The following is a 19,048-nucleotide window of genomic DNA, read 5'->3' on the forward strand; positions in this document are numbered from 1 at the left end:
ACTGGTCTGGAACCACCCTAGACTAGTATAATTTGGATTAGATTATGTTCAATTTAGGTTAAACTAACTTGAATAAGTAAATCAATTTGGAATCACCCTGAATTGATTTAGACTAATCAAGCCTAGTTTAGTTCAATCAATACTTGGGCTCAAATCCAACAATAATATTGAGCTAGATTAAGCCAGCTCATCTACTAGTCATTTGCATTATATATGACTGGGCATGCATCACACAAAGCTGGCCCAGCCTTGGCCCATGGACTGGTCATGTGCATCGCATGTGACCGCCCATGATGGTTAGGCTGGGTTAGCCTACGGGCCAAGGCCTGATCCGTGGGTTGGGCCTGGCCTACGGGCTGGGCCTGGTCTACTGATTAGGCCTAGCCAATAGGCTGTGGCCTGACCTATGGGTTGGGCCTGGCCTGTGAGCAATTTCAATCCAAATAATATATAATTTTATACCGCAACATATATTCATTAGCAATATAAACAAAAAACATAATAACACATTGAATGATAGACAAGGAGATAAGCTTTAAAACAAGGAAATAACATTCTAATTTAAATGGAAATCATAATACATTAAAAGACATAAACTTTAATATAATGAAATAACCTTCTAAATTCACATAAAAATCATGCTTTCAATACATATAAAATTTCAACATATTCTAGTCAAATTCTAAATCATTCAGAATAGCATATTTTAAATTTCAAATTAATGAATATCACAAAAGATTTTAGATAATATATTTTAATCTAATAATATTTTAATCCAGATAAGATTAAAGATAAACAGTAATATCAGGAAATATCAGATAAAACATATAAATTTTTAACATCTTTAAATCTATAATAAAAACTTAATCATGGGTCAACATTATACAAGTGATTACTTTAATGTTAATAATAAAAAAATTAACATTTAAAGAATTGATAAACATTTTTTCAAAGTACAAGCTTTCAACATTCAAAGAATAATAAAATAAAACTAAAACTTTAAAATTTAAGAAAGGCAGGGAAACCTACCTCTTGTCAACAGGGTGTAACTCCTCGTTCTCTTGTTAACAGGGTGTAACTCCTCGTTCCTCCCGCTGCCAGGCTCGACTAGGTGAGGAACGAAAGAGAGAAATCCCTCCCTTTAAATATAGGAGGAGGTGAGCCTCTATTAAGGGAAATAAATTTTAATTTCCGTATTTATTTAATATAAATTATTTTCATTTAATATACTAACAAATATGATATCATCATATTTGGAATACTTACTAGTTATTTCCTTAATTCATATCAACAAACAAGGAAGTAGATTAAGATTTCCTTAAATTATAATAACAAGTAAGGAAAGAAAATCAATTCCTAACTTAAATATTTGATGTGATTAATCTTATGTGTAAGTATGTTGCTAAAATGAAATCTATAAAATCTGGAGTAATTTTTAGGACTTCACCATTTACTCAAATATATTACATTATCTTATATCTTCGTAATATGTTCCATTGAGTATTTTAATTTTTTACTTTATTGACGCTCATAACATCTATCGTCAAATTATTATTCGGATTCAATAGACTGATCCGCCTATAATCAAGTTAATTGAAATATATTTTTTTCCAAAAGAAACACAAGTTGAATAAATATCAATTATTCAGGAAAAATACATCAATCAAAATGTTGATACCAAACAAATATATTTTATTTTTTTTATTTATCGTAATTAGTTTAAGGTTTCAAGTTGCAAATGATATTCTTATGAAGATAATAAATTATTGAATATCAAAATATTTTTTACTTTATTAAAATAGTTTTTTCTTCATATACTGTTAATCGGGCTAATTACAAATTCTCCACTATAGTATTCCCCACTATAGTTAGAGTATTTTGATTTATGAACTTAAAAAATTATATTTAAATCTCTATTTTTATAAAAGTAAAACATCTTATTTCATTTATCTTCACGTCGTTAGTTTTATCGACAAAAATACGAAAACAATCGATAAAAAATTATTTTTAACGTTGTCGTTGGAAGCCATAGGTGACTTAAAAAGAGTGACGGTGAGAGATAAGAGATGCTCGATAATTGTATCAGCATCAACATAGTCACCTCTCGTCGTCACTCTTCTCATCCACAATAGTCGCCCATGAACTCTCAACAGCATCATCGTCCACTGAAATGTTAAAAATACCTTTTTACTAAAGAACCCCTAATGCATGAGTAGGTGATTGACCGATGGCTTGCAATGGTGGCATTTGATGACCGGAAGAAAAATGCTTATAAAAGATTTGGATAAAGATAATAAATTCAAGGTGAAAATGAATTTTGGTTCCTAAATATTCCATCTCGTCCAACAATAGCTTTGAGTTTTTTAGATTAATGATCCCTCAGTTAAAAAAGAAATCATAATAAATCATATAATATATGCAAATCTTATATTCTAACAATGTGATATCAGAATAAAAGGAAAGGAAAACTTGAAGTATTTCTTCCTCATATTTTAACAATAACAAAATGAATGGACTAATATAACATTTCTGAGGTAAGCATCCGATAACATATTCACAACGTTTCTAATGCATGTAGAAATCACCTTATGGTTTCCTAATAATAGTTTTCTCTACATCAGTAGTGCAATGAATGAATTCTACAGACTTGGAATCCCTATGAGAAACCTGAAGAGGAACAGAGCATGACCATGGCCATTCATGATCTTCTTCTTGCCTTACGGTGTTCTTAGCTGAACCAGTGGCTGAAGTGGTGGTGTCATGGAATCGTCTTTCTCACCTCCACATGCTGCCTCATCTATGTTGATTCTGACACAATTCGTTGCTGTTCCATTAGAATGAGGTTTACTGTTTGATTTGCCTGTGTGTGGGTTGGAGTGGCTGTGTGCCAAAGAGCTGGATTCCATTAATGGCCCCATTCCACCTTCTCGCGGCAGAGGGTGCACCTTTGAGCTCTCGTCTTCTCCTCCTTTCTGATGGAAGCTGTCCTCCTCGATGTCGTACAAGTTCCCGGTGCGCACCTCCTGCGCCAACGAGCACGACCAGCAAAACAGCCACTGCATGAAGTCCGTCATGGCCGGATAGCCACAGCAGAAAGGATTCGCCGGAAGCTTGAATCTTTTCCTCATCTGAATCCGCCAAAAGCCTCCATAAAGCAGTCCGCAGAAGCAGAGCAGGATGCCGGTGATCCCCGTCATGTATCTGGCAATATCGTCGTCGATGTTGATCGCCGTCACGCTGAACACCAGTAGAGGCGCAACGCAGAGGAGCAGGAACGTGACGATGTGCACGTACATGTTGCCGAATCCGAGCCTCTCCATGTTCCACCCAAACACGCACAACGTGCAGAAGACTGAGAGAGAGGCCACCGTGAGGTCGTCCCAGCAGTCGAAGAGTCCGCCGACCCATTCGGGCTTCGTGATCACCACCCTTTTGTTGCATGTCTTCAGCAGATCGGTGTCCGGTGCAGCAGCCACGGCCATTTGACGCGATTCTACGTCGGTTTCGGACTCCTGCTTCTTTCCCAAGGGACCGTAAACGACGTAGATGCCGGCGGCAACTGGCGCTGCGATTCCAAGGACGATGAAGAGGATCTGCGGCCATGTCGGTCGACTGTCGCTCGAGTAACCCCAGTAGAGTCCGCACAAACCATACTGAGAGAAGCAGGTGGTGTGGAGGAGGAGCACCACGAGCATCATGTGAGCCCACTCGTTGGGCCGCGGGGCTCCGTTCTTGGAGTACACCTTCCGCAGCTCGGCGACGTCGGTCGATGTCCACCTACATAGGAGCACCAAGTGGTGGAACAGCTTGGGGTGTTGGTAGATGCACATGATGGTGAAGAGCGCGTTCACGATCTGGTTGGTGATCTCAGTCCATCGCTTCCTCTGCGAACTCTTGGGTATGGTGTGGTCCAGGAGTCCGGTCATGAAGAGGAAGAGGACGAAGAGGCCTACGGCGACGAAGAAGAGCCAGACCAGCAGAGCCATGTTCATGGGGTGTTTTACCCAGTTCTTGCAGTACATGATCAGGCCTTCCCAGTTGATCCTTCTTACAAATGGCACGCGAAGAGGTCGGCAGCCATGAACAGGAGCACAGTCCGGTGGCGAAGAGCCGCCTCTTTGGCTTCCGATTCTCTTCACGAAGGTGAAAGGAGATGATCTGCCGACAGAGCCGAATCTGAGGAACCAATCTTTGGACGGTTGAGCCTTCAAGAAATCTAGGAACCTTCTCACATGTCGTGTCCGATCGAAGAATTGTTCTTCCTTTTTTCGGATGCAGCAGGAGAGCTTCGTTGTCATACTTCTTTCACTCTTCTCGATTGCTGCTTCGGTGTCCTCTGTACTCTGACGGCTTCCATTCGATTCCATTCCTCAAGCTTTGCAGAGTAATAAGCTATTATCTGTGTGTCAAAGGAATCAAGATATATAAACACCTCAAAAGCTAATAAATGAACTGCGTACAGATCTCTAATATAATTTACCCAACAAAAAAAAGAAAAGGAACTTCTTTAAGTTCAAAGCCGATCATCATTTTGCATAACTCGATATCACTTATGACAATAAGAGTATAAACACTTGAGAGGAAAATATGAGTAAGAATGGATATGCTTGAATAACATTAAAGATGATGAATTTGTCATCTACTCAAGATGGAAGGGAGAGAAATAAGACAACAGAGATAAAGGCTGCTGCCTGCTACCTTCTTGTTTTATGGAGGAGAAGATTCAGCGTTCCCAAGCTCTAATCTCACTCTCTCCCTTGCTCGGCTGGGACACGAAACAAGCAGCTCTTGGAGAAGCAAATAACTGCTGCTCACCTCTTATATATAGATAGATAGATCGAGAGAGGGAGCGAGAGAGAGAGAGTAAACGAAGAGGATGGGAGGGAAAGAGTCAGAGAGGGTCGGCAAGAAGGAGTAGCAGCGTGGACTGCAGTGGGAGAGCGTTGATGCCGGTGCATTAATCCTTTGGTTTACTTGACCGAGGCAAACCTGTCAACGCTGACCTTATCGTATTACTTACTACAAGCTTATTTCTTCGGCCGTGCATGTTGGTGCACGACCGTTGAATCAGGGAGTGTGAGTTGGTGTTGCTGTGCCTTATGATGGTCAAGTTATTGACTTTGAAGCTTTTTTATTTTATTTATTTATTTTTCAGTCATCCAAAGAGGGCTGATTCTTAAAAAAATCCTCCATTTTTAGATTTTTTTTAAAAATACCCTTTGTCTTTTTTTTCATAATACATGAAATATTTTTGACTTGACACCCATTCATTTTTTTTCTTTTTTTCTCTCTATTTATTATGAATTAGTCTATAAGGTGAATCGATCCGATTATAGTATTTTTACATTTGTGTTATAGCATTTTTAGTAATATAAAAAATATATTGCTTTTATATAAATTTTATAAACATATTATGTTTATGATATTTTAAATAATATAAAAATATTAGAGTATTTCTAAAAATATTTTAATGTGTATATAAAAATATTGTAACTAATGAAAGAAGATAGGTAGTTTGGAGGTATTAGGTAAAAAAAAAATTATTATTAGATAATTCTGAAAATTAAGACATTTCTTGAAGAAAAAAAAATAAAAAATAATTATTTTTTCCGGAAATTTACCCAGAATAATATCTTGTATTGGCTAGCCTCTCATTTCTTCGCAGGAACCATGACTTTCTAAATGAAACCTGACAAGGATATCTCGCTTTCTTCAACCTCTTCAATGATCTCTTAAGAGATTCATGAAAGATTAATCTTCCACCGGCACACATAGCTGATCGCAGACGTCCCACAACACATTACACAGCTTTATGATCGATGTGATGCTGCCAAATTCTAATAAAACAAGAAAAATCTCAAGTTGCACAGTTCAAGTCGAAGGTGGTGGATGAATAGAGTCATCGTCGCAGACCACCTCTCTTAACTGTATCAATGGTGGAATTGGTGGATTCATCACATCACTGAGAACCAATGCGGCATCTTCTGCAGCTGCGCCATCATTTTCCCCTTCCCTATGCTGCGTCTCAGATGTGGTCATTGCTGTTCCGGAATCATCTTGACAGGGTCGAGGATCCACAGCACTCTCCCCCTCTCCATCCCCACTTTGCATTACCCTCCTCGAGAGGCTGTCATCTTCCACATCGTAGAGGTTCCCGGTGCGCACCTCCTGTGCCAGAGAACACGCCCAGCAGAACAACCACTTGCCGTAGTCCGTAAGCGACGCCGAGCCCAAACAGCATGTGTCGCCGGGGAGTTTGAATCTTTTCCGCATTTGGATCCTCCAAAACCCCCCGTACAGCAGCCCGAACGCGCACAGGACTACTCCGGCGATCCCGATGACATCTCCGATGACGTAGTTGTGGATGTTGAGAGCCGAGATGTTGAAGATCCAGAACGGCGCGACGCAGAGCAGGAGGAAGGTGAAGATGTGGACGTACATGTTACCGAACCCGAGTCTCTCCATGTTCCAACCGAAGACGCAGCAGGTGCAGAAGAAGGAGAGGTAACAGACGGTAATGTCGTCCCTGACGTCGAGAAGTCCTCCAGCCCACTCGGGTTTGCTCGCTGCAGCTCTCGGGCCGTGCTTCCTGCGTTGCTCATCGCAAGCTTTGGGTATCTGAGATTGTGATTCTTCATCCGAATTGGAGCTATATTCCCTTCCAAGAGGACTATACAGTGTGTACAGAGCAGCCAAGACCGGCGCTGCAAGCCCCAAGGCGAAGAAGAAGTCCTCGAGGAACTCCGGTCGGTTCTTCCTGGCGTAGCCCCAGTAGAGACCACACAAGGTGTACTGCGCAAAGCAAGTGATGTGAAGGAGGAGCAGGGCGACCATCATGTGAGCCCACTCGTGAGGTCGATAGGCTCCGTTCTTGCAGTATATCTTTCTGAGCTCGACGATGTCCTCTGAGTTCCACCGGCATAGCATGACGAGGTGGTGAAAGAGCCTGGGGTGCTGGTAGATGCTCATGAGCGTAAAGAGCGCATTGAGGACCTGGTTGTTGATCTCGATCCAGTGGTTTCTCGAGGATTTTGTGGGGAATGCGTTGTTCAGCAATCCGAGGAGGAGGAGGCCCAGCATGGTGGCGGAGACTGCAACGCAGATTAGCCAGATGAGAAGGGCAATGTTCATGGGATTTTTCAGCCAAGCTCTGAAGGTGCCGAAGAAAGAAGACCAGTTGATTCTCCCGAAGAACTGAACATGGAAGCGCCGTTGGATGCCGACGGGAGAAGGGACGGAAAGCGAGATCTCCTCTCTTTGGTTCAGAGTTCGACGGAGAATTCTGAGCGGGGAAGAGAAATTAAGCTTCTTCAACCAATCCAAGAGCCTGCTCCTACCGCTTCTTGGCTCCAGCAGTGTTTCCTGAAGCGATGGGATTTGGATACGGTAGTCCCTGAGCTCAGGAGCATTTGGATCCGAGTTGGATTCTTGTTCACCATCACTGGTACTACAGGAAACCATCCTCCTCTCGGTAACCTACACAAAGAAATCTAAACAAAACCAGTTCTTGCACAATCTCGTCTCGCTGGGGTGAGACTTATCTTTGCACGGAGGAATCCACAATCAATCTTTTCGAGGTTCAACAGAGTTCTTGCAACTCCAGTTCTGATAGAATAAGAATGAAAACTATTACTACTGCAAGATTTTTTGGTCATAAATTTCGGATCAGAGCATCCAGAATAACAAGCTTCATCTATTTCATATCACCAAGTTTATGATTTACCTTTGGAATGGGAGTCGATCGAAGAGAAGTAAAGAATTCAGCTATTTAGCTCATGCAAAGAGGAATGAAGCAGATATATCTTGTGCAAGGAGCCAAAAAAGCAAGACGATCTTCCTGTCGCAGACGGTCGAAGAGCAGAACAAAATAAAGATGAACGAAAGATCGTAGTCTGCCACCTGACGGTCAAACTGCAAAGGGTTCTGCTTTCAGACAGAGGGAAAGTCAAAGTCAACGTGCCTACGGGAGTTACCAAATTGGCCCCACCAGAGGACCAACCTGGAATTGCGGTCCAAACAGGTCTCGCTTGAGAAGAACATCCAACCGTCCAATGACCGCTGCAATCATGAAGCTGTCACCATGTTATTGACTTGGAAACAATCTTACGACTATGACCGATACTAACACATAGTAATAATAATTAGACATAGTAATATTGCATTGCATGCAAGTGCTTATATGCATGAATAGCACTTTGGACATTATATGTTGGGTTAATGGAGTTGTCTTACGCGGATCAGTTTGGAATTTGCATTAGATCTTTTACCGGATATACTACTATTAATAAATTACTTAATTAATCCCCAATGGGACCACCATGGGACCCACGGTGAATGTATGATTCAAATATAAGACCTTCCAATAAATGTAAGAATTCTTATATTTATAATTAATATTTCTTATATATTAGATGATTTTTTTAAACTCTTAAATTTTAATAAATAGATTATTACATTAAAAAAATATTAGATAAGTTTCGTTCCTCAAACGTTGTATCTATACACCACCACCGTGGATGGATTCACCCGACTGAGGAGACGGAGGCACCGAACAGATTTTGGGAACGCTTCTTATTGGTCGATTCCCGCGGTCCCCTGCATAGTGGCTGTCGTGGCACAGGCCGAGTGGATGACAGAATTCTGCGGGGGTTCAAGACATCAGGGCATTCAAGCGGGCCGCCGTTCCCTGCTTGGTGCCTTGTCCCGAACACGGGAATCGCACCCCCGTGGTTGGAATACTTGTATTCACGTTGGATCACCGACAGTGGCAAGTAGCTCTCGGCCGCTCGCCGCCCAACCAAACACAGCTTCGATTTCTGTTTGTCGCATTTCTCGCATTCATTCGCTGGGTCCCCCTCGTCCTTGGATCTCCTCCCACCCAGTCCTTATCAAGAACCCGACCCGGAGAAGCAAGAATTGGTCGGTGGAGCGCCGAGATTGTAATCCCCTTGAAGAAGCTTGTTCTTTCAACTGGTATTTCCCCGATCTGTTTCCTTCTCTTTGATGTTCCACGGAGGGAGATCAACTCTTTTTTTTTTCTTCTTGTCGAATAAGAAATCGATCGAACTTGTACCATCATTTCTTTAGATGCCAGATAAAAATTCGGTCTTGTTGAGTAATTTGCGAAAACAAAAAAGAAAGTAAGTCGCTCGATTCAGTTCGAGATCTTGCTTCCGGTTCCCTTTGATATGGGCGCCTACATAAAACCAAGGGCATCACTAGGTGCTGCGCTTGAATTATGGTATATGAAGTTGTGTTACGCGGATCTTTGCTTTCGGTTGGTTGTTTTGGGGTTTAGTGATGCTTTCGTCGCTGTAATCGAATTCTAAGTGCATTTCAATTGAAATGACTAATTTTGATCCAATCGTTCCAAGTTTTCTCCTTTTCATCACTGGAAAAAGTCGATTAGTTTTGTGTTGTCTAGTAGCCTTAGGGAAATGGAGATTATGTGGTAAAACCATACAGCATAGGATGGCACCTTGTTGCATCTATCCGTTGGTGGCAGATATTTGGAGACCTGAATAACTAAGAACTGGAAGCTAGTTGAAGTTCAGAATAATAGATTAGAAGATTAAAGGGAAAGAAAAACTAAACTAGCAAATATGCGTGGAGATCCCAGATTTAGTTGACTTTTGGATCTAGATAAAGTAAGGAGATGAGTTGTGGCATGTGACTGAACTATCACTTCTTCCAGCTTTAAGGTAGTTTCCGATTCATTTCCTACATATATTTTATGCTACGCTGTCATAAATTAAAGGAAGGGATTTCTTGCTAATTGGAACAAGGCTAAGAGCCTAGGAGTTATAGAAGTACTTCAAGATGTTGCATCTTTCCTTGTATTGTCACCAGTCTACAGGAAATTAAATGTTTCTTGGTAAGGTTTCTGCTTAATTTCCCAAAAAAATTTCTGCTTGTTAGTATTTATATGCCTTCTCTAAGCTTTTTCTATCTTATTTTTATTCAAACCTTAAGATTGTTTATTCAACAAAGGCATCTAGCAATGCTAATCATTAGTCTGTTTGAAATATATCATATTAAATGAGTGTGGATCTTGTGCATGCAGTATCTTAAGCTGAGCCAAGGTGGATCAAGTTCCATAGTTGGGTTTATGTGGCAAGAATTTGCAGAAATTTCTTTATGCAACTTATTTCTCATCAATTAATTAAATCCATTATATGTGGCTTCCTTTTCTCATTTACTTTACCTTTCCTTGGTAGTAACTAACTAGCTCATTCAATTCTTTCTCAAAATGTAGTTTCAATCAGAGACACTTTTTCATGATGTTAAGAGGAGCTCTTCACCTCAAAATTAATGACTAATTACACAAGCATGTGCTAGTACTTGTTGTTTAAGCTGCAACACCATCATTTTTGTCTTTGTACTGCCCAGGCCACTGTAAAGCCTTACACTTCCATGCCTCTCTTGGTTGGCTAATGAACATTTTGACATCTTATTCCATCATACTCATAGTACTTGTGCTTTCATGACTGGAATAATACCTCTTAACTTTCTTAACTTACTATCTTTATTTTCCTTTTTCATAGTCACCACCATTAGTGAGGGGTAGAGGTATAAAGAGGAATTAGGAAGAGGCAAGCATGCATTTGTTAGGATGAAGAGATATATTAGGGCTAGCAAGGAGGGAAACTATGTAGAGGTATAAAGAGGAATTAAGAAGAGACAAGCATGTATTTGTTAGGATGGAGAGATATATGAGGGCTAGCAAGGAGGGAAACTATCTTCTTGTTGGGGATTTTGACCAATCAAGATTGAAAGTATTTTCTGTTAGTCAACACAAGAAATATAGTCAAATAGCCACTTGGTTAAGCTCATGTATCATGTTAGAACATGAGATGAGAACAAATGGTAGTTTCATTTTGTAATTAGATACCACTTTTTGGGTCAAAGATGACTCTAAATATTGCTAGGGGGTTCTATATAGCACAAGTGTTGTACAAATTTTTTGTAGAACACAAATGATGAGAAGAGGGGGCAGCTCAATGCACAAGATTCCTGCTAATGCAAAGTCTAGGATGACTATTTTCACAACCTACCCCTGTAGGCCAAGTTGTTGTGTTTATGACCTGAACTTTGGTCATTCATGGTCTAAAGGACCAAAATTGCTGTGGCAGTAAGGCTCACTTGCTTTTCTTTTCTAGTACTAAATTTGTTCTCTATTTTTAATTAATTAATTGGATGACATTTGTGTGATTTGGCTTATTATGAAGTTAATGTATCGGGTACATTTTTCTATGGAAAAAATATCCTGTTATGATGGTTGCCTTTGTCCTGATCTGTAATTAAATCATTTGAAATTGACAGGGCCGATGGCTTTGAGAGAGGGGTTCTTCCTTCTTATGCTTATTATTACCTGGGCAAGTACTGATGCTAGAAGCTCAGTGAACTTTGATATTATGGGTATGTCATGTACATACATTCCTTTGCTTTTAGTTAACGTTTGCCTTCTTTTTTTCTTTTTATTTCTGCTCTTGATAATTGTTGCTCCATGTGAACAACTTATGTTTATTTTCTTTTAACATGTTATTAATTTTGTCAATGAAGTCAATGAATTAGCATAATTGTTGCATATGCTTAATGTAAAATTAATAATAGTCATCAAGTCATGCCACTCCTGATACTTGTGGAAAGTGGTGGATTTTCTCGGCAGAATCTTTTAATACGGCTTGTTAAATTGCCTTAACCAGAGAACATATGCTAACTTGTCCTGAAGCATTGTAATTAAGAAACCTTATTGCCTCAGTTCTGAATTTATTGTTGTCTTCAAAGTTCAAACAAAACAATTTTTTTGACAGTGTGTCGTATTGATTTTTACAAGAATTGTGACCTAATATTTTTACTCAATCAACTATCCATGGCATCTTCATTCAACAAGCATTTTTTGCAATTGATGTTTTAGGTAATACAAAGACATAATGAACAACTTTTGCAGAGAGTATGCCCATAGAATTTTAGGTTATTAATTAGTTCCATACTGTTTTCCATTTTAAATATGGTAACTATATATTTCCTTAACATTACTCTTGTGTTCCCCTTTTCACTCTTGATTTTATTTTCCTCTACTTTTTACTGGCAGTGGGCAATTGATGAAAAAATTAGTGCAACAATACTTGCAAACGACAACTTCAATGGTGAAAACAAATAACAAATAAAATGCTAGTATCATCTCTTCTGTTTTACTGTTACAATCATTAGCATCGTTTTCATATTTCTTCTGTCTAGGCTTGCCTCTTCTTCTCATCCTCTACTTCCACCTGATTTTCTCTTATTCTTCCTTGAAGGGTTTCAACTGACTAGAATTGGCCAAATCGTCCAAATCAGGTTGAATTTGATCAATTCTACCTTATGGCATTCAATTTCTGACTATAAGGCTGTGAAGTTGGTTAAAATCAGATTTGTATTGGATGTTACCAATATGGATCAGGCATATCATTTTGGAACTGGCCAATACTGCAAACTACAGCTTCCGTGCAAATAATATAGAAGTGTTCTTAATTTGTTGTCATCACTCGTTCTAACTTTTCTAGTGAAGTTGTCTTAACAGTGAATATTTGATCGCATAGCACATATTAGAATTGCACTTAAGCAGACAGGTGGTTATAAATGACAGATTAATAGGTTCACTATGCAGCCTAAGTGATCATGCATAAAGTTCTTCCCAGACAGAATTATAGCCTGAGTGAGGTACCATTGTCTTTCTTGTAGTCTCTGGATGCTTATATACATTGAATTTTATAGTTTATACCACCTAAGGTTTTGGTGTACAATTATTTTATCACATGTTATGTACAGCTTTTACTGAATAAAATTAGGAATAAATTCTTGTATTCAGGAACCTTGTTGAACTGTTTGATTATAAACCTCAGCATACTTCTGCATTCTGGTAGCTACCTACTTCTATAAGCTTATGACTTGTATAGAAGTTATATGGATTATATCTTTAAAACGGAATCATATGTAACAATTATCTTGATGGTTCCAACAACAGAAATTGGCACTGGAACACCTCAAAGCCGAAGTAAAATATCAAAGGCAGTCAAAGGAAATGATCAATTGTGCACATTATGTGAGAACTTTACTGCACAGGCTACACAATATATTGGTGAAAACAAGACTCAAACTGAGTTACTTGAAACCCTTCATCAAGCATGTTCTGAGATGAAGCCTTTCGAGGAGCAGGTAATCCTTTATGTCACGAGTAGAAATAATTTGCTTGTAAGCCTTTCAATGAGCAGTTAGAGTTTTCGATGCATATATGATCCTGACAGTTGATTCCGTTTGAGCTTTCATCTAATCCTCATACAAATTTTGTGGCAGTGCATTCTGTTAGTGGACTTCTATGCATCTCTTTTCTTTGCCGAGATCTCTAAGATACACCCAGAAGAGTTCTGCAAAAAATTTGATCTTTGTGAGGAGATGGATTCTATTAATCTGCGAACAAGTGATGATTCCTGCTCCCTTTGTCATGATGTTGTTGCTAAAGTATTTATCAAACTCAAAGATCCTGACACTCAGGTAACTGTTGTTTCTCTGTACCAATTTTATTCCAACTTCATTTGTTTCTTCATTTCAAGCTATCCTGTGTCTGTAATATTAGAATAGGAGCTTTTGTTGTTAAATAGTCATTTTTTAGGGCATTTTGCTAGCATCTACTCCAGAAGGATTTTCCATTAATAAATGCATAATCTTCCTTCAAAAACCAATATTGTGTCACCTTATCAAAAGGACTTGGTCATGGATTTGTCATTTATCTTTTAATGGATAACTGAATCTATTTAATAAGGATGCAAAAATGCATCATTCTGCCCTGATAACAATTTTCTTTGTTCAAATTTATGCAACCTGCTGGTACTGATGAGTTCTTTGTCATTTCAATTTTTTACATGTTTTCACCAAAGCCCTCACATACGATGGCACAATCTTATCTAGACTAATAAGCATCTAGACTATGGCTAGATTTTCTTTTTCATTTTTTGCTTGCTTTAGGCCGATACTATTGGCAGGTTCAGTTCTGTGCTATGCTTGACTAACCAATTAACAAGTTGCTTTCTGTTGTCTCCAAATGCTGACCCACTCTTTATACTTCATGAAATTGACAGTTTGAGGTAATTAAGATGCTTCTTAAGGAATGCAATGAGGTGGAGAATTATGTCAAAGAGGTAAGCTCTGAAGCACTAATATTTGCAAGAGAGGTAGATCAATGTACCTGTAGTATAAACCAGCATGTACATTCTCTTGAAATATTAGGTAGAATAGCATGTGTCTCTCATGTTTCTTCACCAGATCATCTTGATGTAGCACTTAAATGTGGTTTTTTCTAGTCATTGGTTGCTGCTTCTGTGTGCATCTTTTTATTTTTTTCCTCTCTGATCAGTGCAAGAAGCTGGTCCTCCAGTATGGCCCTCTGATCCTGGTCAATGGTGAAAAATTCCTGGAGAACACAGATGTTTGTACTGCCATCCATGCATGCAAGACCAGCAAAGTGGAACTCATCAGCACTGTTTTGGTGGCAGAATATTAGTTCATATAATATAAGAAATGATGTATTGCATTAACTCCTATTAACTGACACTGGATGATGATGTGTTGGTAGCATTCACAGGCAGTCTTTATATGCTGTAGCTCATTGCTTGATGAATCATGAACCATGTTGGTTGTTGTCTATTCTATGGAGATATCTATTATCTGTTATGCCAGTATCTTCTCTTCAATTTCTTTGTATTTTACTTAGCCAAAACAAGAAGTGATGTTAATATTTCTGTTGTTCAAGCTGTTATGTAGAAAGAACAAGGCAATTCATATTCCATGCTATTATTTCTTTGGATATGAAACATGCATGATTCAATGGGGGATTTAACTGTGCATATAAATCACGCTAATTTTGTACAATTCTACAAAAATTTTATGATATTATTATTGATAAATATTTTTGCTACATATAAATGCAAAATTATTGTTTTGGTAGAGAAATTTTGTTGACTCACGATGGAAGTCAACGTGCATAGTATATATTCTTCCAAAGTCAATATTGTTTGTATTTATGTAAGTGTAGCATATTTACATCTGTATATATATCCAAAACTGAAAACCTTTGCATTTGCTATCATAATTAATTTTTGTTAGCTGAAACTTTAATATAAATCTCTCCTTTAGAAATTCATGATAACAATAAAAATTTCTCTCTCTCTCTCTCTCTCTCTCTCTATATATATATATATATATATATATATAGAGAGAGAGAGAGAGAGAGAGAGAGAGAGAGAGAGAGATCTCACAAATTTTTTCTGGAGGCCGTAATACTGCCAACTCACCCACTCTTCCATAGTACAGTGGACCCCAGTTTGGTGAAGATAGCGCGTGCTGTGGACCACACATCCCATCGTCTCCTCATTAATCCATCTTCTTTTCCTTTTCCATCTCAGTGAAGAGATCTCTGAAGAAAGAAGAGAGTGAGAGAGAGAGAGAAAGAGATGTGTCCTCTGAGAGTGGTGTTGATCTTTCTGTCAGCTACCTTGGCTGGTTTCTTTGTGTTGAGAAACCTTAGGGCCGAGCCAGAGCTCAATGAAGAGCAGCAGGAAGAAGAGTCTCCAAAACCACAGCTTCCCTTCTCCACCAAGGTAACGAATCTCTTCTTCATTCCTTTGTGCCACTTTCTCAAGGCAGTGATCAATTACTGTTGCTGACGGTGTTCTTCCGGTTGGAATCAGGTCGGATCAGCTCTGGGCACCGTGTTCTGGTCTTGCCTCGATATGGCCAGCGGGAGGTACCTGTGGAGTGTTGGGCTGATGGCCCATATTCAGCCCATGTGGGCTTTATCAGCCCACAGCTCACACCCCCTCTTAACCTAACCCTAATTAAGATTAGGGGGTGTGGTGGCTGCGTTTTAGAGGCAGACAAAAGCTATAAAAAGGCAGCAACGAGGCAGATCTTTGTAGCGACGAGATTCCAAAGAGAAGAAGGAGAACAAGGCAGAAGAGGAAGAGAAAGAAAGGGAAGAAGACAAGGACAACGCAGAGAGACTGTTCACAATCATCTAGCAGTGTTCTCATCTCAGGTTAGATCAAATCTACAGTAGGCTCTTGCTGTGATTACTTGGGAGGTTTTAGATATTGTGGGCAGTAACGTGATCCTTGTATCCCAGTTATTCTCTTGTGGTTGTTGCTTGGGTTTTGGGCAAGAGATTGAGATTTGTATATTCATTATTCTCATAGTGGATTATCTCTAGTTTGCCCCGTGGTTTTTACCCTTCACATTGAAGGGGTTTTCCACGTATATCTTGGTGTTCTGTTTGATTGTGTTTCCATTTTATTCCGCTGCGTATTTTGGTCTTCTAGTATTTGTTCCTATACAAAGGTTATTCCTGTTTATATCCCCATCAACTGGTATCAGAGCGGGGTTTTGGTGATTTAATTTTTGTATTTGAACATGGAGGCCAGTAATATTTCTCGCATGATTAGTTTGAATGGAAATAATTGGATGATATGGAAACCAAGAATGGAAGATCTCTTGTATTGCAAAGATTTGTATGGACCTTTGCAAGGGGATAGTGCAAAACCTACAACTATGATAGATGATGAGTGGAAGAGGTTAGATCGAAAAACAATTGGATTTATTAGACAGTGGCTTGATGATAGTGTATTTCACCATGTTTCTACTGAAATTTCTGCATATTCTCTTTGGAAAAAATTGGAAAGTCTCTATGAAAGAAAAACAGCTGGCAACAAAGCTTTTTTGATCAGAAAACTTGTGAACCTAAAATATAGAGAGGGTGCTTCTATTGCTGAGCATTTGAATGAAATGCAGAGTATTACTAACCAGTTATCCTCTATGAGAATGTCTCTTGATGATGAGTTGCAGGCATTGTTACTTCTCAGTTCATTACCAGAAAGTTGGGAGACACTGGTGGTTTCCCTTAGTAATTCTGCGCCAGATGGTATTGTCACTATGAGTCAAGTAACAAGCAGTTTGTTGAATGAGGAGTTGAGAAGAAAGAGTTCGGCAACATCTCAGAATGATTCACAGGCACTTATCTCAGAGAACAGAGGAAGGTCAAAGTCTAGAAGCAGTTCACGTATGGGTAGGAGCAAGTCAAGATCAAGAAAAGATATTGTTTGCTATAACTGTGGTGAGAAAGGACATTACAAGAACCAATGTAAGCAACCTAAGAAGAACAAGAAAAAGGGAAAAGAAGTGGAGTCTACAGAGTCAAAGGATAATACTACAGCTATAGTGCAGGGTGGTGATTATTTGATTTTGTCTCCTTCTGATGATATTTTTTCTTGTGTGTGTCAGGATCTTGAGTGGGTGATTGACACAGGTGCTTCTTATCATGCTACACCACGGAGGGAGTTTTTTGCTACATACAGGTCTGGAAACTTTGGTGTTGTCAAGATGGGCAACTATGGCACAGCAGACATCATTGGCATGGGTGATATCCATTTAAAGACCAACCTTGGCTGTAAGTTGGTACTTAAGGATGTGAGACATATGGTTGACTTGAGGCTAAATTTAATTTCAGTTGGAAGACTAGATGATGAAGAGTATGAAAGCAGATTTCACAGAGGGCAATGGAAGCTCAGTAAGGGTTCTCTTGTTATAGTTAATGGAAAGAAATGTCATACTTTGTACAGGTTGCAGGCTAAAGCTTATGGTGAGCAGTTAAATGCTACAGAGAAAGACTTCAGTATAGAGTTATGGCATAGGCGATTGGGACACATGAGCGAGAAGGGGCTGCAAGCTCTTTCCAAGAGAGAGGTATTACCAGATCTCAAAGGTATACATCTGAACCCTTGTATTGATTGTTTGGCTGGTAAACAACATAGAGTTTCATTTGCTAGTGCTGCTTTGTCTAGAAAAATGCATGCCTTAGACCGTGTTTATACAGATGTATGTGGTCCTTTGAGGACAAAAACTCCTGGTGGATCTGTTGATGTTCTTGGTATAAGTGGTGCACTTTATTTTGTCACTTTTATAGATGATTTTTCCAGGAAAGTTTGGGCTTATGCTTTGAAAACCAAAGATCAGGTTATTAATGTCTTCAAAGAGTTTCATGCTAGGGTTGAAAGGGAGACAGAAAGGAAATTGAAATGCATAAGATCAGATAATGGTGGTGAGTATATGGGATTGTTTAATGACTATTGCAGGTCGCATGAGATCCAACATGAGATGACAGTTCCTGGTACACCTCAGCATAATGCAATTGCAGAGAGGATGAACCGCACCATCATGGAAAAGATCATATGTATGCTTTCACAGGCCAAGCTACCCAAAAGGTTTTGGGATGAGGCTTTGAGGACTGCAGTTGATGTGATCAACTTATCACCATGTACAGCCCTAGATGGTGATGTTGCAGAGCATGTATGGTCAGGGAAAGATGTTTCCTACAGGCATTTGAGAGTGTTTGGTTGTCGTGCATTTGCACATGTTCCAGATAATGAGAGGTCCAAGCTAGATGGTAAGTCTAAAGAATGTATTTTTCTTGGTTACTCACATGATCAGTTTGGTTACATGCTTTGGGATCCAGAAAAGCAGAAGGTGTTCAGGAGTAGAGATGTGGTCTTCTTTGAGTATCAAACCTTTGAGGATCAAACCTTTGAGGATTTGAAGAAGAAGGCACCAGCCAAGACTTCTGTAGAAGGATTAGCAGATTGTGACCCAGTTATTCCTCCAGTATATCAGGGTGATGGGGGAGATGTGCAGGAAAATAGTGTAGAGCCTGATATTGATTTACCTGCAGGACATGTTGAGCAAGAAGAAGTAGGAGAGCAAGTTCCCGCAGAACCTCAATTGAGAAGATCTTCTAGACAACGTCAACCTTCCAGAAGATACTCTACAGATGAGTATGTGATGCTTACTGATGCAGGTGAACCAGAGAGTTACCAGGAAGCAGTTGAGAGTGAGCAGAAAGAGAAGTGGTTAGTTGCTATGTAGGAAGAGATGGATGCTCTTCAGAAGAACCACACTTATGATTTGGTGCTGCTACCAAATGGAATGAAGGCCTTGAAGAACAAGTGGGTTTTTAGGTTGAAGA

The 19,048-nt window shown here is 39.3% G+C and overlaps 3 protein-coding genes across 6 annotated transcripts; 1 reads left to right on the plus strand and 2 right to left on the minus strand.

Moving 5' to 3' along the window:
* Positions 1–2,452: 2,452 nt before the first annotated feature.
* On the minus strand, positions 2,453–4,779 carry LOC135652530 (uncharacterized). Its single transcript, XM_065173522.1, has 2 exons — positions 4,699–4,779; positions 2,453–4,399 (listed from the first exon to the last, which is right to left on the minus strand). Exon 2 carries the CDS (start codon positions 4,365–4,367, stop codon positions 2,718–2,720), a length of 1,650 nt encoding a protein of 549 aa, XP_065029594.1. The 5' UTR covers positions 4,368–4,399; positions 4,699–4,779; the 3' UTR covers positions 2,453–2,717.
* Positions 4,780–5,577: 798 nt separating this feature from the next.
* Positions 5,578–7,844, minus strand: LOC135652517 (uncharacterized). The gene is made up of 2 exons (XM_065173494.1): positions 7,724–7,844; positions 5,578–7,605 (listed from the first exon to the last, which is right to left on the minus strand). Exon 2 carries the CDS (start codon positions 7,459–7,461, stop codon positions 5,872–5,874), a length of 1,590 nt encoding a protein of 529 aa, XP_065029566.1. The 5' UTR covers positions 7,462–7,605; positions 7,724–7,844; the 3' UTR covers positions 5,578–5,871.
* Positions 7,845–8,801: 957 nt separating this feature from the next.
* On the plus strand, positions 8,802–14,714 carry LOC135653313 (uncharacterized). Of its 4 annotated transcripts, none has more exons than XM_065175162.1 (6): positions 8,802–8,973; positions 11,323–11,418; positions 13,001–13,197; positions 13,336–13,533; positions 14,118–14,177; positions 14,393–14,714. In XM_065175162.1, exons 2-6 carry the CDS (start codon positions 11,328–11,330, stop codon positions 14,537–14,539), a joined length of 693 nt encoding a protein of 230 aa, XP_065031234.1. In that variant the 5' UTR covers positions 8,802–8,973; positions 11,323–11,327; the 3' UTR covers positions 14,540–14,714. The 4 variants fall into 4 exon arrangements, with proteins under 4 accessions (XP_065031234.1, XP_065031235.1, XP_065031232.1 ...); XM_065175163.1 differs by having other exon boundaries at positions 8,812–8,973; positions 13,007–13,197; XM_065175160.1 differs by lacking the exon at positions 8,802–8,973 and adding an exon at positions 9,850–9,874.
* Positions 14,715–19,048: the final 4,334 nt, after the last annotated feature.

Source organism: Musa acuminata, chromosome BXJ3-11 (assembly GCF_036884655.1).
Source record: "Musa acuminata AAA Group cultivar baxijiao chromosome BXJ3-11, Cavendish_Baxijiao_AAA, whole genome shotgun sequence".
NCBI classification, from domain to species: Eukaryota; Viridiplantae; Streptophyta; class Magnoliopsida; order Zingiberales; family Musaceae; genus Musa; species Musa acuminata.

Bases quoted from the DNA above. Each gene is read 5' to 3' on its own strand.
- LOC135652517 (XM_065173494.1), bottom strand. From the start codon at position 7,461: ATGGTTTCCTGTAGTACCAGTGATGGTGAACAAGAATCCAACTCGGAT.
- LOC135653313 (XM_065175160.1), top strand. The intron at 13,534-14,117 runs GTAACTGTTGTT...TGAAATTGACAG, and splicing joins TCAAAGATCCTGACACTCAG to TTTGAGGTAATTAAGATGCT. The intron at 14,178-14,392 runs GTAAGCTCTGAA...CTCTCTGATCAG, and splicing joins TGGAGAATTATGTCAAAGAG to TGCAAGAAGCTGGTCCTCCA.
- LOC135652530 (XM_065173522.1), bottom strand. From the start codon at position 4,367: ATGGAATCGAATGGAAGCCGTCAGAGTACAGAGGACACCGAAGCAGCA.